Source organism: Gigantopelta aegis, chromosome 4 (genome assembly GCF_016097555.1).
Source record: "Gigantopelta aegis isolate Gae_Host chromosome 4, Gae_host_genome, whole genome shotgun sequence".
Taxonomy (NCBI): Eukaryota; Metazoa; Mollusca; class Gastropoda; order Neomphalida; family Peltospiridae; genus Gigantopelta; species Gigantopelta aegis.
Window position 1 is genome coordinate 5887104 of NC_054702.1, and position 17263 is coordinate 5904366.

Sequence of the window (17263 nt, forward strand, 5' to 3'; positions counted from 1 at the left end):
TGCACACCCATTCCAATTGTGGATATAATGCATTTGCCTCCACTGGCCTCCACTGAGGAGTAGTTGTCATCATCCTATGTCTATGTAGTCCTTTCAAAAATCCACATTTTTAATGTACATGTATGCTTTAAATTGGAGGGGGGAGGGGGAATAAACAAAATGTGTGTGGGTTCCATTATTATTGCACTCTTGTGCAGATGTAAGGACTTCCAAACTAGGTGTTTTAAAATGATACATGCACTCACACACACACACACAAACAAAATACACACACACAGACACACACAAACACAATGGTCTCTGTAGGCTGTGCTAACTAGCACAGATCATGAGATCAAATGGTACTTGAAGTGACAGACCCTAGGTTTTAAACACTATGATGTATTTTTCACTATTAAAGCAATTTTTGATAATTTAAATTAGAAGTAATTACATTTTATTATTTAGAATATTCATTTTCCTACCCCTGAAGTGGTTCTGGTTATCCAGGGTTTTTTAATACACCAACATATTTTCTAATTTAAAAAACCCTGCTCATTCCTCTGAGAAGTAATGGTTATCAAGACAAGCTCTAGTTATTTTTAGACTATTTTGCTGTTTAAACGTCATATAGACTTTAGCTTCTCTGTGTTATAACATTATCCAAATGTGTTACAAGTTGTAGATTAAAGTTAATTTTCCATTTTCACGGGCTAAAACTAGGGTCTAGGCTGTTTAAGGTTTTGAACAGACAACTGAATATTAATGGACATGTCACTTATGCAGAACTTATAATGTAAGAACCACCAGCCAAGACAGATACTAGTTAATTATTCACTCTCTCAGGCTAAGTACCATGTAGTTGAAACCATCCTAGCTTGATGATCCATAAACTAATTCATCCCTGAAGTGGAGATAGACTATTTAGAGAATACTCAACTTGCTACTCGGCAATACTGGAAGGACAACATCAATTCACGAATGAAAGATAAATGGTATTGCCGAGTAGCGAGTTAGGGTATTCTATTCATTAACCAATATCAATATTTATCATTTTATGAAAGATTTTCAAACGAGACAGCGTTGCATTATAGCTGTGATGATGTAAGTTAGTTGTTGACATGACTGCCATCATGGAAACTATTCTTACACACAGTTGAACACCTATAGTGAAGCAGTTTATGATGTCAAACATTATCTATGGGAAGAATCTCTACCCCCCCCCCCCCCCCCCCCCCCCCCCCCCCACTCTTCTGCCCATATGGGTAATAATGTCTAAGAAGCACCAAACTTGAGCTAACAGGGCTTCTAGATTATGGTAGCCCCACTCCCATGGCTAGTGATATTTAATTTTGGGCTAGTAAATAACTACTATTGCCATGCCTGATGGCTAGTGAAAAAAATTGTCAAATATTGTAGTTGAGTTTATTTTGTAAATATGAATATCCTTCCCCAACCCAACCCCCCACTGTTAGTGTTTTTAAGCTCCTGCTCCCTCTTTAGGTGACATATCTGATTATTACTATTATTTAGTAAAATTGTAATTAACTTAAAGTAAAGTAGGGCTAGTGAATTTGTAATCATGGCTAGTCAATTTTAAAAATCACTGATCCCATGGCTAGTGGATTTTATAAAAATTTTAGAAGCCCTGGCTAAACACCTTGATCAGTACATATACTAGTTCACAGTTGACTGTCTCCTATCTGTGGCTGAATAATGTGTACACAACATCAACTTGGCTTGCGGTGAACTCGTATGGAAAACTTACTCGTATGGGGGGAAAATGCAGTGAATTCGTATGGAAATCCACAAGTGAACTCGTATGGAAGACTTACTCGTATGGGGGAAAATGCATTGAACTCATATGGAAATTACAAACTGATATATCCAATACTATATAGCAACTTGTGTGTAGTTTTTATGCAGAGTTCGACAAATCCACTAGCCTGATGTCCGTGGCTAGTGGCTTTTAAGTTCGGGCTAGTGAGAAACGCAAAACATACATGCATTGTTTATGGTTTCTGTCGTAGAAAATAAGTAATGACATGCGTGTTTTGATTGGTTGGGCAAGTCACGTGGTAGTTAATCTCGCACACGATGTTTTAGGCTAAGTAATTTTATTTTTATTTTCTACATCAAATTATACACGTTTATAAAAATGAAAATGCACTAAATATTTATATCTATATATTGTAATATCAAGAACTAAAGTACACAGTTGTAACTGAATTACAAGCAGTCCTATTATTATTAAAAAAAAATTAATGAGCAATGGTTATTAATGTTTGTTTTGTTTACACAGGATGGAAGGAAGGCTCCCGCTCTGGTCTACTGGTGGTGTTTGGTTCGATCATCAAAATACACATTTAAGAGAAATATCAAAGTATATCTGCATATCCATACATCCCCATACAAGTTCACCGTTATGTTTCCATACGAGTTCACCGCATCCCCATCAACTTGATGATCCATAAAGTAATCCAGCTAGGAATGAAACCAGCCTCGGTGGTGTACAGGTAGTGGTTAAGTTATCAGATTTAACTTAAGGCTGGTATGTACTGGGTTTCATCCCAGTGTAATAGTCCAAAATATACCCCCCGCCAAACTATACCTGGGGTATAAACTGGACTAGCCCAGAATATACCCGGGGTAAAAAACAGGCTAGCCCAGAATATACCTCTCTAGTCTGTATTTCAATGTCCAGAGGGGTTTTTTCCATCATAATTTATATATTTTAGGCTAGAGAATATTGAAAATTTAATATCTTCTAAAATGACTAATCTGTGATAGTTATATTTTTATGAAAGCAATAGTTGCTTTTCTTTTATTATTATTATTATTATTATTTATTTATTTTGTATACAGGTTAGTAATAAAAAATGAGGGTTAGGGTTATAAAGCAGGCTATCCTACTTTAACACCGGGTATAATTTGGTGGGGGATATATTTTGGGCTGTTGCACTGGTACCAGCTCCCACCCAGAGTGAGTTTAACAACTCAGTGGGCAGATGTAAGGCCACAACACTGACTACTCTCTCACTACTAACCATTAAACTGTCCTGGACAGACAGTCCAGATAGTTGAGATGTGTGCCCAGGACAACATGCTTGAACCTTAATTGGATATATATAAGCACAAAAATAATTATATATGTAGAACTATAGTCCATCCCACAAAGAATTGTTTTCTAGATTGCACACAATAATTCCAAAACACTTTTACTTTTCTTCTTATGACAAACAAAACTGAAATTATTTACAAATAACATTTTTGTAGGAGGATTGGACAGACTTAGTACTGCTGCCTATCATACATGTCAACTCTTACGGATCACCTGTAAGACTTACGAATTGTTTTGCATTTGACAGTCTTAAGGGCGTAGGACAAATTCCTTACGGGTAACACGCATTTTCAGGTTTTTATTTTTTTATTTATTATTATTTTTACATGACTCGTTATCTTCTAAGTAAGCCATCCTTCATGATCCTTCGTGATTTTCGTTGTCCTTTCGTGAATCTGGAAACAGCCATTTTGTCGTATTTATTTTGGACGAGAGGTGCCTCCTAGCGGATATATGTGCACTAATCTCACGTGATCTATTGCGCATGCCACGCCACGCCGCGTGGGAAAGCAACTGTAAATTCACACCACATGCAAATTTTGAGCAGGATGGAGCCTCCAATCAAGAAGCGCAAGCAATATGCCGGAACATATCAGTCGTCTTGGAATGGTTTATTCCAAGGCGTTATAATGAACAGCAAGTTAGGAAGCAACCACGCATGGTGCACCGTCTGTTGTCATGACATCAAAGTGGCCACCTCCGAGGTTTACGACGTGCGTGAGCACCTCAAGTCGAAGATGCACGAGCGACAGTTGAAATGCATAAGTGACCAGTGTTGGGGATCCAATAAAATTGTACTTGTTAATAGTCTCGATTTTCATTTTCATGTTGCCTTGAATTTAAAATCATCAGTTCCCCGTCCTTTTGTAGCTCGCGTATGGATTTCTTATGGATTTTTGTCCAGTCTTACAGGTGTTGATCAGTAAAGGTTGGCATCTATGCTACCTATAGTCTAACAACCATTAAAATTGTCTAAACATCAAGGCCAACAGAGAGACATGGGGACTGTTGATTATTGATCTTCTGGCTAAATACAATGTATACCACCCCAAATTTATACTAACCACCATGGCCAATACAGATCTATATCTGTTGATTATTGATCTTCTGGCTAAATACAATGTATACCACCCCAAATTTATATTAACCACCATGGCCAATACAGATCTATACATGTTTATTCACTCTCTGTGGCTAAATACAATGTAATATACTACCCCAAATATATACTAACCACCATACAGATACAGGTAGAAGGGGATACTTGATTATTTAGTCTATAGATGAATATTGTATTCCACATCAGTTTGATGATCCATCAATTAAATTGCCCCAAAAATGGACATGCCACTCATGCAGAACTAGACACCATGGCCTGTAGTCTAGGACCATGGAAATCGTGCTAAGCACCACCATCAATACTGATACCAGGAGGCAGTTGATTATTCACTCTGTGGCTAGATATCCCAACTGAGCCTTCAACCTAAGAACTAGCAATATTGTGCTAAGCACCACAGCTACTAGAAGATTGTTGATTCCTCAAACCATGTGGCTGAATACTGTGTATTCCACATACAGTTACATGTACTAGAGGATGGTCGATTCCTCAAACCATGTAGCTGAATACTGTGTATTCCACATACAGCTACTAGAGGATGGTTGATTCCTCAAACCATGTGGCTGAATACTGTGTATTCCACATACAGCTACTAGAGGATGGTTGATTCCTCAAACCATGTGGCTGAATACTGTGTATTCCATATACAGCTACTAGAGGATGGTTGATTCTTCACTCCATGTGGCTGAATACTGTGTATTCCACATACAGCTACTAGAGGATGGTTGATTCCTCAAACCATGTGGCTGAATACTGTATTCCACATACAGTTACAAGAGGATGGTTGATTCTTCACTCCATGTGGCTAAATACTGTGTATTCCACATACAGCTACTAGAAGATGGTTGATTCCTCGAACCATGTGGCTGAATACTGTGTATTCCACATACAGCTACTAGAGGATGGTTGATTCTTCAAACCATGTTTGCTGAATACTGTGTATTCCACATACAGATACTATGGGGTGGTTGATTATTCATTCTTTAAGGTTACTTAATGATCCATACACTAATCCATCCCAGAATTGACTATGTCACTCATGCAGAACTAAGCCAATACAGACACCATGAGATGACTGAATACCACATCATCTTGATGATTTATAAATTAATCCACTCCAGAAATGGAAATGGAGATGTCTGGAGGCAGGCTTCAGTGGAGAGGAAAGGACCATTTGCTTTCATCTCAGCACATTATAAACAACGGCTATTTAATATTTAACTGGAATATGCTTACATCTCGACACATTATAAACCATGGCTATTTGATGTCTAACTGGAATATGCTTACATCTCAGCACAGTATAAACCATGGCTATTTGATGTCTAACTGGAATATGCTTACATCTCAGCACGTTATAAACCGTGGCTATTTGATGTCTAACTGGAATATACTTACATCTCAGCACAGTATAAACCATGGCTATTTTTGTCTAACTGGAATATGCTTATATATGAGCACATAAACCACGGCTATTTAATGTCTAACTGGAATATGCTTACATATTAGCACATTATAAACTGTGGCTATTTGATGTCTAACTGCAATATGCTTATATCTGAGCACATAAACCACGGCTATTTGATGTCCAATAGGAATAAGCTTATATCTGAGTACATAAACCACGGCTATTTGATGTCTAACAGGAATATGCTTATATCTGAGCACATAAACCACGGCTATTTGATGTCTAACAGGAATATGCTTATATCTGAGCATATAAACCACGGCTATTTGATGTCTAACTGGAATATGCTTACATCTCAGCACGTTATAAACCGTGGCTATTTGATGTCTAACAGGAATATGCTTACATCTCGGCACGTTATAAACCACAGCTATTTAATGTCTAACTGGAATAAGCTTACATCTCAGCACGTTATAAACCGTGGCTATTTGATGTCCAACAGGAATATGCTTACATCTCAGCACGTTATAAACCGTGGCTATTTGATGTCTAACAGGAATATGCTTACATCTCAGCACGTTATAAACCACGGCTATTTGATGTCTAACAGGAATATGCTTACATCTCAGCATGGCTATTTTATGTCTAACTGGAATATGCTTACATCTCAGCACGTTATAAACCATGGCTATTTGATGTCTAACTGGAATATGCTTACATCTCAGCACGTTATAAACCATGGCTATTTGATGTCTCAGCATGTTATAAACCATGGCTATTTGATGTCTAACTGGAATATGCTTACATATTAGCACATTATAAACTGTGGCTATTTGATGTCTAACAGGAATATGCTTACATCTCAGCACGTTATAAACCGTGGCTATTTGATGTCTAACTGGAATATGCTTACATATTAGCACGTTATAAACTGTGGCTATTTGATGTCTTAACAGGAATATGCTTACATCTCAGCACGTTATAAACCGTGGCTATTTGATGTCTAACTGGAATATGCTTACATCTGAGCACGTTATAAACCGTGGCTATTTGATGTCTAACTGGAATATGCTTACATCTCGGCACAGTATAAACCATGGCTATTTGATGTCTAACTGGAATATGCTTACATCTCAGCACGTTATAAACCGTGGCTATTTGATGTCTAAATGGAATATGCTTATATCTGAGCACATAAACCACGGCTATTTAATGTCTAACTGGAATATGCTTACATCTCAGCACATTATAAACCGTGGCTATTTGATATCTAACTGGAATATGCTTACATATTAGCACATTATAAACTGTGGCTATTTGATGTCTAACAGGAATAAGCTTATATCTGAGCACGTTATAAACCGTGGCTATTTGATGTCTAACTGGAATATGCTTACATCTCAGCACGTTATAAACCGTGGCTATTTGATGTCTAATTGGAATATGCTTACATCTCAGCACGTTATAAACCGTGACTATTTGATGTCTAACAGGAATATGCTTACATCTCAGCACGTTATAAACTGTGGCTATTTGATGTCTAAATGGAATATGCTTACATCTCGACACATTATAAACCGTGGTTATTTGATGTCTAACTGGAATATGCTTACATCTCAGCAGGTTATAAACCGTGGCTATTTGATGTCTAACTGGAATATGCTTACATCTCAGCACGTTATAAACCGTGGCTATTTGATGTCTAACAGGAATATGCTTACATCTCAGCACGTTATAAACCGTGGCTATTTGATGTCTAACTGGAATATGCTTACATCTCAGCACATTATAAACCACGGCTATTTGATGTCTAACAGGAATATGCTTACATCTCAGCACGTTATAAACCGTAGCCATTTGATGTCTAACTGGAATATGCTTACATCTCAGCACATTATAAACCGTGGCTATTTGATGTCTAACAGGAATATGCTTACATCTCAGCACGTTATAAACCGTGGCTATTTGATGTCTAACTGGAATATGCTTACATCTCAGCACAGTATAAACCGTGGCTATTTGATGTCTAACTGGAATATGCTTACATCTCAGCACAGTATAAACCACGGCTATTTGATGTCTAACTGGAATATGCTTACATCTCAGCACGTTAAACCACGGCTATTTGATGTCTAACTGGAATATGCTTACATCTCAGCACGTTATAAACCACGGCTATTTGATGTCTAACTGGAATATGCTTACATCTCAGCACGTTATAAACCATGGCTATTTGATGTCTAACTGGAATATGCTTACATCTCGGCACGTTATAAACCGTGGCTATTTGATGTGTAACTGGAATATGCTTACATCTCAGCACAGTATAAACCGTGGCTATTTGATGTGTAACTGGAATATGCTTACATCTCAGCACATTATAAACCGTGGCTATTTGATGTCTAACTGGAATATGCTTACATCTCAGCACATTATAAACCGTGGCTATTTGATGTCTAACTGGAATATGCTTACATATTAGCACATTATAAACTGTGGCTATTTGATGTCTAACTGGAATATGCTTATATCTGAGCACATAAACCACGGCTATTTGATGTCCAACAGGAATAAGTTTATATCTGAGCACATAAACCACGGCTATTATATGTCCAACAGGAATATGCTTATATCTGAGCACATAAACCACAGCTATTTGATGTCTAACAGGAATATGCTTACATCTCAGCACATAAACCACAGCTATTTGATGTCTAACCTGTGGTCATTCCGACACATGTTATGAGAGAAAACCAGAGGAAACCCATTCCTATCACATAGGCTACTCCTACTAATAAAGCACTTTCCCACTGTCAAGACAGTATATACCATGATCACTGCTGGTTGTGTTAGAAAAACATTGTGGCCATCAAGGGCAGTCAATCATCAGGAGAGTCAAACACTGAATGTTGTAATAATGGTAGCATCTTCATGTAATTGTAATAGGTTTCTTAAATCCTAAATTAGTATTATTATAATTATTTTTATTTTTATTTTATTTTATGTTTGTACTAAATTATATGCTATTACTATGTTGAGACTGCATCTTTAGGTTACATGGTACCAAAGAAGAGAGTTCCGTGTCAAACTTCAAGGTGTACCGTCATATATTTACGGAGTAAAAACGGCTGTGGCTGCGATTGGTAGTAATATGTGATATTAATTATTTGTTCAAATACTATTATCCATTGACACGAAATAAATACTTTTATTTCTTATAGAGTTGTTATGCAGTATGTACCAGAAACTAAAATGAATGCAATGGTGTAGGAAGTGGGGGCATGTGCACACACACACACACCCCCCCCCCCCCCCCCCTTCAGATATTCTGCTTTATAATAGTGTAAAAGTGTGTAAATATAAAAGTGTGCCCCGTCCATTTTGGCACCTTTCTACGCCACTGGAATGTTGCTACTAAAACATTAATTAAATCTCTTAAATGGTATGTGACACACACACACACACACACACACACACCCCCCCCCCCCATTTTCTTACAGGTAGATTAGATGTGAGGTGCCATACTTTTTATTGCTGTGCTTCCTGGATGTGTTAATATGCTGCTTATATCAGTTTTATTAGTAAACGTTAATATTATTAGCAATAGCAATTGATTTGGTCTATTGCAACCTATACCATATATTCACTATATTATCAGCATTTTATATTGTGTGCCATTTACTGTTATTTGACAGTAATAATTTCTTAATTAGGTTACACTCAGGCATGGGGGTTCTTAATGACCTTGACCTTGGCATTCGTTTATGTGCACTCCTGAAAATTAGTTTGAAAAAAGTCTGTGCTTATGAATTGGAGATTTTGGCCCATATTTTTTACTTAAAACATTTGAAAGCTATTTATCCAAGGTGATGGACATGTCATATAACACTAATCTTATTTAGGATAATGTATCTAGGCAAGATGAAATAAGCTATTAGTAATAATTTATTTTTATTTAAAAAATAATTTTAGCTGATATAAGGTTAATCTCTTAGATCTCCATTAACAATGTTTAATTGAATGCAATTGACTCTGGAATGACTATATTTAAAGAACCTGATTTCTGCTGTAATTTTAATGTACTTTTTAGGTTGGTGAATGTTTGTGAGTTTGGCAAAAACATTAAAATAGACAGAAGTGGGTTCTGTGTTGCCATTTTGCATTATTTTCTTTATTTGTATACAAATATAAGCTTGGTATTGATAGCTTTAGGTCTATTCATTAAATCTTGTCCATATATTCACTGAGGTAAATGGTACAGTGTATTTGAAATATATACCAAGTATAAGAGCAATTTAGGCACATTTGCTAATCTACCTAGGAGTGTGTTAGTATTGTCTTCCATTATTACCACACTTGTAAAGCTATGTTTTCCAATATTACTATGTAAATGATTTGTTACATTACAGATTGTAGTAATGCATCCAATATAAATACTATATTAAGTTAAAACAGAAAATAATCAAAGAAAACTGATACTTGATACTTTGAATATGCTTTTCTTATGACAAATAAAAAATAAAGATGTAAAAACCTAATGACAACTCTAGATATAATACATGCCTGTAAACACCAATCATTGGAGATTATTAATAAAATATCAACAGAAATATTGGTAGCTATCAGTGGATTTAATAATACATATATGAAAACCCACTAGGCTGATGGGTTTGAAAATAGTGCACAGTGACTTGACATCTAAGCATATTTCATACCTTGGGTGTTTTCCCCACCATGTGTACCACATTAATTCACTACGGTTTGTGGATGCAGTGGTGTTTATTTCAGATGCCACATGTAATATGAATTTTTTCTAGTGAAGTTCTTATAATATGCCCATTAAAGTCTCTTCAAAACACAGGGTCACTGCAATAAATTAGTTTTAAGGGAATGATTTATTGGAAATGAGAGACTGACTATGCATGCACACACTACATGTACAACTGAGCATACAAAACCAGCCCATAGTATGCATCTTCAAGAGTAGTATTTTTATTTGTTATTTGTTTTAAATATGATACATTGCATTTCTATACAACTTAGCATAACACTGATGCTTCCTGAGGTGTACATTAAATCAGGTTCCACTGTAGGAACAACACTTTCAATTATGTTGTCACATCATATCAGAACACAGAAGATGTTGATAATCATGAATAAAAACACCCAATTGTACGGTGGCTGATTTCCGCCAAAACAAATAAATCACTACTTTTAGTATGGCGTTTTAATGCAGTAATAGGGCATTATAACGCCGTATTACAGCGTTATAATGCCCTCTTACGGCGTTATAACGCCCTCTTACGGCGTTATAACGCACTATTACTGCATTATAACGCCCTATTTTACGGCATATTAACGCCATAATTTACGGCGTTAATTTGCTATAATAGTGTAGGGGCATATGCAGCTAAAATAGGTCCCGTGGGAATTTCATGTTAATTTTTGGAACCAATGATATTAATAATCATTATTGTATACAGATTCAGAAAATAATATGGTGCCATTTTTTCTAACGAATATCAAGGTCATTTTGAGGTCACTAAAGGTCACCACTATAAATCTGTTCAAGGCGCTAATTGAAATAATGTGTCACCGTATACTGTCTTTAAAATACTGGCATGTAGTATGTTAAAAGAAAGAAAACCATGTAAACTACATTAAAACATCAGTAAATATTTGTTTGGGGCGGATATAGAAATTTGAAAAAAGGAGCACTGGGGTACTACAGCTATTTAGTGGGGTATGTTAAACAGGCAAATTATGGGGGTACAGGGGGTAATACTCTTTTTATGACATACTAGTATTTCCTGTATTGTGACAGACTGTTAGGTCAAACACTACTTGTTAGTGACTATTTTTTTAAATGCAGCAAAGGGCCATCATTAACGTACATTTGCCCATTTGGGGAGGGATTTGGGCATTACAAGGGAAGGGGTACATACGCCAAAATACATTATTTTATTGGTGTAAGATGGATACAACCAATACTCCTAATTGTATCCGATGTACTTTTGAGCGTGAAAGATCAACGTTGTCCTCAACATGCGGTGTGTGTGTGTGTGTGTGTGTGTGTGTGTGTGTGTAATGATCAAATGTAAAAACATGTAGGCCTACCTGAGGGGTGATAAAACAATACTTGATTTTGAAAAATAATTACTTTATGGATGGTCTCCAGTTAGTAGTCTGAATTGCCCTACTACCTATTTTACAGTGGAAAGATTGCACACATCTATATCTATCTATGCTTAGTCGATGCCCACATTGTACACACTATCAGAAATATGTGTGCACCACTACGTCTGAGTTACACTGAACAGACCCTTTTTGACAGACACTAAATACATGTACCATTTTTTAAAACAGAAACTGCAAATTTGTGCTTAATTTTACCAAATATGATATAACATCTAGTAGTTAGAATATTTCACACCCACCCCCCCCCCCTTTTCAAATTTCTATATCCGCCCCTAACAACAATAAAACAAATATTTACTGATGTTTTAATGTAGTGGTTTCCTTTCTTTTAACATACTACATCCCAGTATTTTAAAGACAGTATACGGTGACACATTATTTCAATTAGCGCCTTGAACAGATTTATAGTGATGACCTTTAGTGACCTCAGAATGACCTTGATATTCGTTAGAAAACATGGCACCATATTTTTTTCTGAATCTGTATGCAATAATGATTATTAATATCATTGGTTCCAAAAATTAACATGAAATTCCCACGGGACCTATTTTAACTACATATGCCCTTACAGTATTATATCGAATTAACGCCGTAAATTATGGCGTTAATATGCCGTAAAATAGAGCGTTATAATGCAGTAATAGTGCATTATAACGCCGTAAGAAGGCATTATAACGCTGTAATATGGCGTTATAATGCCCTATTACGGCATTAAAACTAAAAGTATTTGTTTGTGGTAGGAAGGTGTGGGTAAACATAATATAAGATGCAACTTTTTAGTACTGCGTTATAACGCCATATACAGCATTATAATGCCCTGTACAGCGTTATAACGCCTTATTTTACGGCATTACAAAGCCCTAAATTAGAGCGTTGTAATGCCGTAAAATAAGGCGTTATAACGCTATATAGGGCATTATAATGCTGTATATGGCGTTATAACGCCGTACTAAAACGTTGTAAGTTTGTTTGGCGGAAATCAGCCACCGTACAATTGAGCCCTTTTTTTTAAAATCTTTTTTGGTATAGGTACTAAAGAAGAGAGTTCTGTGTCACAGTTCAAGGTGTACTGTCAAATATTTACAGAGTAAAAACAGCTCTGGCTGAGATTGGTAGTAATATGTGACATTGATTATTCGTGCAAATACTATTATCCACTGACAATAAATAAATACACTTATTTCTTATACAGTTGCTGTGCAGTATATACCAGAGGTTGAAAGTAATGCAGGGTACCCCCAAAAATGGGAACTGCAATTTTCAGCAAAAATGATGGTTGCTAATAAAAAGACTTCTGCCTGACTTTCAAGCGATGAAGTTGTGTTCAGAGAGCGTGGAGATTTCTCCCCCCCCCCCCACCCCCACCCTAGGGGCTGTGCTTCGATCGCTTGGGCCATTGTCCAAGTATAGGATCGAGCACAATGGCGACTCGGCGACCGTCACGCTATTATATGGCAGTGACAGGAAGCAACCTACAACCAGCAGAAGACGGAGGCGGCGACCCAAGACTTCGCAGGGGGGACCTAACTTGGCGGCTCAACCGCCAAGGGCGGTCCCACCTGTCCCGAAGAGGAGAGCGAGACCAGGAGCGGCGCAGGGTGAACCAAACCCGGTGGCTCAACCACCGGGGGCGGTTCATTCTGCTCAACCGAGTTTACCTGCTCGATCGAAGCACTCGCCAGGAAAGACCCAGGGGGGACCAAAGCTGTCAGCTCCACTGACAGTGGCGGCCCCTTCTGTCGATCTACCGAGTACCATGGACACGGGCCACGTGGTCATTGATGAGCCACCGGCAAGTCCACCACTACCTCCGGTAGTTGTTGTTGAAACCACGGCGGTCCAGCGAGAATTCAAGAAGAGGAAGATGTCATCGATCACCGTACCGTTGACATCTGATGAATCCGATTGGATTCTCGTTTGTGACAGACTGCCAACGAAATACACGGGGGCGGTTATCGGTGACTTCACCGATAACAAACATCTAAAGGGACCTTGGGACGACAAGCACTGGCGCCAACTTCCATCCGGACAAGGGAAGTACCAGCTACAAGGTGCCCTAAACTCCGACAAACTTTATGTGACAGCTCAGCAGGAAGGACTGTACAGGCAGGGGCTCCTGATGCCATCGATGTCAAACGGGACCATCCACCGCATCTTAAAGATGGTTCTACGAGACATCTACCCAGGAGCCATCGACCGCAACATCCAGGTCTTGACCGAAGGACTCCCCAACTTCAAGCCTGAACAGTCCATCAACTCGCCATGAAGCCTGCTGCGCCAACCTTAACTAGGACAGGTAACCTCCTTTTTGGGCTTAGTTGGACTTTAAACACGTTTTGATCGACCTTCCAAATTCTTATGTTTATTTTTTTTATAAATAGTCCTACGCATTTTACTTTGGCGCCCGTTCAATTGCTCAAATCACCTTAAAACCGTTTCGGCCGAGCAATCAAACTTATTTTTGGGTTTAAATTCTTAGTCCGGACATGATGTTAGGTGCAGTTAGTCTCCGTAGACTTAGGTTTTTCTAGTTAGATCCGAAGGAATCGAAATTCAGCCAGTCAGAACACGGCCCATTTTCGGTGTCTACTAGTCGGTCCGCGCAGTCGCTGGACACTACTAAATACTTATTCAAAATTCTGCCCACTTCAAACTCATCCCCCCCCCCCCCCCCTTGTCCTGGACTCAGTCACTGGCAAAGGCCAGAGATTGAGCCCAGGACAGGCGTGCGTGAAACCTTCGTGGTATATATGCACGAAAAAGTTTTAAACAACAGCTAATAAAAACATTAATTAAATCTCTTAAATGGTATGTGACCCCCATTTTCTTGCAGGTAGATTAGATGTTAGGTGCCACATTTATCGCTGTACTTTCTGGGTGTGTTGATACACTGCTTATATCAGTTTTATTAGTAGACGTTAACATTATCGGCAATGGAGGAAAATAAATAAAGAATAATGTTGAGCAAAAGAACAACAACAAAAGATAATGTTACGGAAACGCACGAAGATTCCCGAATGCACGTGGCGTGTATCCACACGATTGTATAAAAAAAAAAAATTATAAGTCTTCTAACCAATTAAAAAACATTTTACTGCGGAAGATGGTTTAGGAGGAGAAAACATGGCAGCCGCCTCAGTGCTTCCGACGTATCAACGATATGTCAACGGTGTTCCTGTTCCACAGAGCCGTAAAACATTACGGCTTAGAGAAAAATACATTATCCTTTTAGTTTTTGTGACATTTTTTATCGTTTGTTTTGGTGCGTTCTTCTTTCTTCCCGATTTGCGGGATCGTGTCACAATGAATGAAATGAGGAGACATTTTCGTGACGCTGGAAATGTTATGTTTTTTCCCCAAGCTCACGTAGATGGGCATCTGAAGGCCAACGGGAAGGTAATCAGACATGACGATGCGTTTGATCCTCATAAAATAGATGACAAAGTACGACTACACGAAAAAATTGAAGTCGACTGGCAGCAACAAAAATTGAACGAAGCTTTAGAAAAACGTTTGAATGAACACCCCGATGAAATTAAAAAGTGGAAAGACGAAGTGCAGGCAGCAAAGGAAAAAGTATTACAGAAGCAAAAAGAAGAAGAAGAAAAGCGCAAGGCAGAGGAGAAAAAGAAAGCTCTTGTAGTTGAACAGGATCATGAGGGTCACCCAGGAGCTGGAGGGGGTGAGCCAGGTGATCCAGAAACAAAAATACGCAGAGATAAAGTGAAGGAGGTACAATATAATAAAGAAGATTTTTTATTAGTCAGAAAGACTTCCGAACGTTCCAGCATACATGCTAATACTACCACTAACCGTAACCTAAACCTAATGAATGAACTGAATGCTGGAACATTTGGAAATCTTGTCACAAATATTTCACATATTAACCACTAATACACACTACAGGAAGAAACCTGATGGCATTCCCTTTCAGTAATGTTTCAGTTAAATGCGTAAGTGCTAATAGGTTTCTTCCTGTAGTGTGTGTCAACTATTTGTTATCGGCAAACTAAAATTATCAGTGTAATAGTATTTAAAGGGACATTCCTGAGTTTGCTGCAATTTTTAAGATGTTATCGACTAATAGACTTTTTAACAATTGTAATTACATATCAAATATATTTTTCTGCATAAAATATTAGTGGCTGTATATTAAAGTTTAAACATGTTTCTGATTGTTCTAATATTTCTACTAAGTTAAATTTCATTTTATTTCCTAAAAAATATTTTTTTCGTATGTACGGAATTATTTGAAGATAAAATCCAGTTTAGGCTTCTTACAAATATTAAGACGACCAGAAACACATTGAATTACACTGATATTCTAAACGAAAATATATTTAATATGTAAGTTTAATCGTAGAAATAGTTTATTAGTCGGAAACATCTTATATAATGCAGCAAACTCGGGAATGTCCCTTTAAATTTTAATGTCAAACTTAGGGTTATTTTTGTATTTTGAGCGAGAATCTTTGCAGAGTAGTTGGGCTAGGTTTTTTATTTTCAAAACAGGATGCTGTTTGGGAAATGTTGGCAGTGTTATTTCCTTAGTGCAGTAAAGATGTACAATTTCAGGGGTCAGATGTTAATTTTGGGGTACATCGCTAGTGTTGCCTTTGATTTAATAATAATAACAGAAATAAATGCACCAAGGATCTAACTGTTTCTTTTTAAAAGAGGGGCGTGAAGACAACTTACTTTCTATCAATTTTTTTCAGACAGAAATTATTTGTGCCCTGGTGCCTTGGTTTCTAGCTAAAGTATTTCTATGATAGATGGTAATTTATTGGATGGATGCCGTTTATCACATTACCAATGATAATTTTACAATTACATACACAACATAATATGTCTTCAACAGCAGTTGTGACCCTGAAATTCACCAATTCTTCTTCACCCCCCTCTGTACATAAAACAAAACGACAAGTAAATGGCATACTGTGTGGCGCACATATGGACGTACCACAGTTTATTCCATAATAAAACACTCAACAGTCTGAAAACCACCCTTACAACGTAAACCTCTAAACGAATTATAATGGGCCGTTACCCCTCCAGTGGCTGTTCACCTTCAAAAACGTATTCTCACGGTTCGCCAACCTATAAAAAGACAACGCACAATTAATGTGAGATACTTTCAAAACAGTGTAAATTGTGTATCAACCGAGATGATAAAAAACACATTGCCACCTCCTTATATAGTGCACTAACAGCGCCCCCTACCAAACACTTATAAATGCAAATTACCAACCTTTATGTACTTCGACCAAGGAGAAAATAGTTACTTTCTAATTCGTTCCTCAAACGAAAGAAACAATATTTCCCACCTACTAATGCCCACACAGAATATAAATTTATAATGTAATTTATAATGAAAAAATAACAGCTGTAAAATTTCAAGATTGTGATCAAGAGATTATAAACAGGAAATGCATTTACA

At 37.4% G+C, this 17263-nt stretch overlaps 1 protein-coding gene across 1 annotated transcript in view; it reads left to right on the forward strand.

Moving 5' to 3' along the window:
* The first annotated feature begins 14659 nt into the window (after positions 1-14659).
* Positions 14660-17263, forward strand: part of LOC121372559 (mannosyl-oligosaccharide 1,2-alpha-mannosidase IA-like) — a 30041-nt gene continuing 27437 nt past the window's right edge. Inside the window, exon 1 of the mRNA XM_041498952.1 lies at positions 14660-15555. Coding sequence (XP_041354886.1) covers positions 14947-15555 — 609 coding nt within the window. The 5' untranslated portion in view covers positions 14660-14946. The remainder of the gene's footprint in view (positions 15556-17263) is intronic.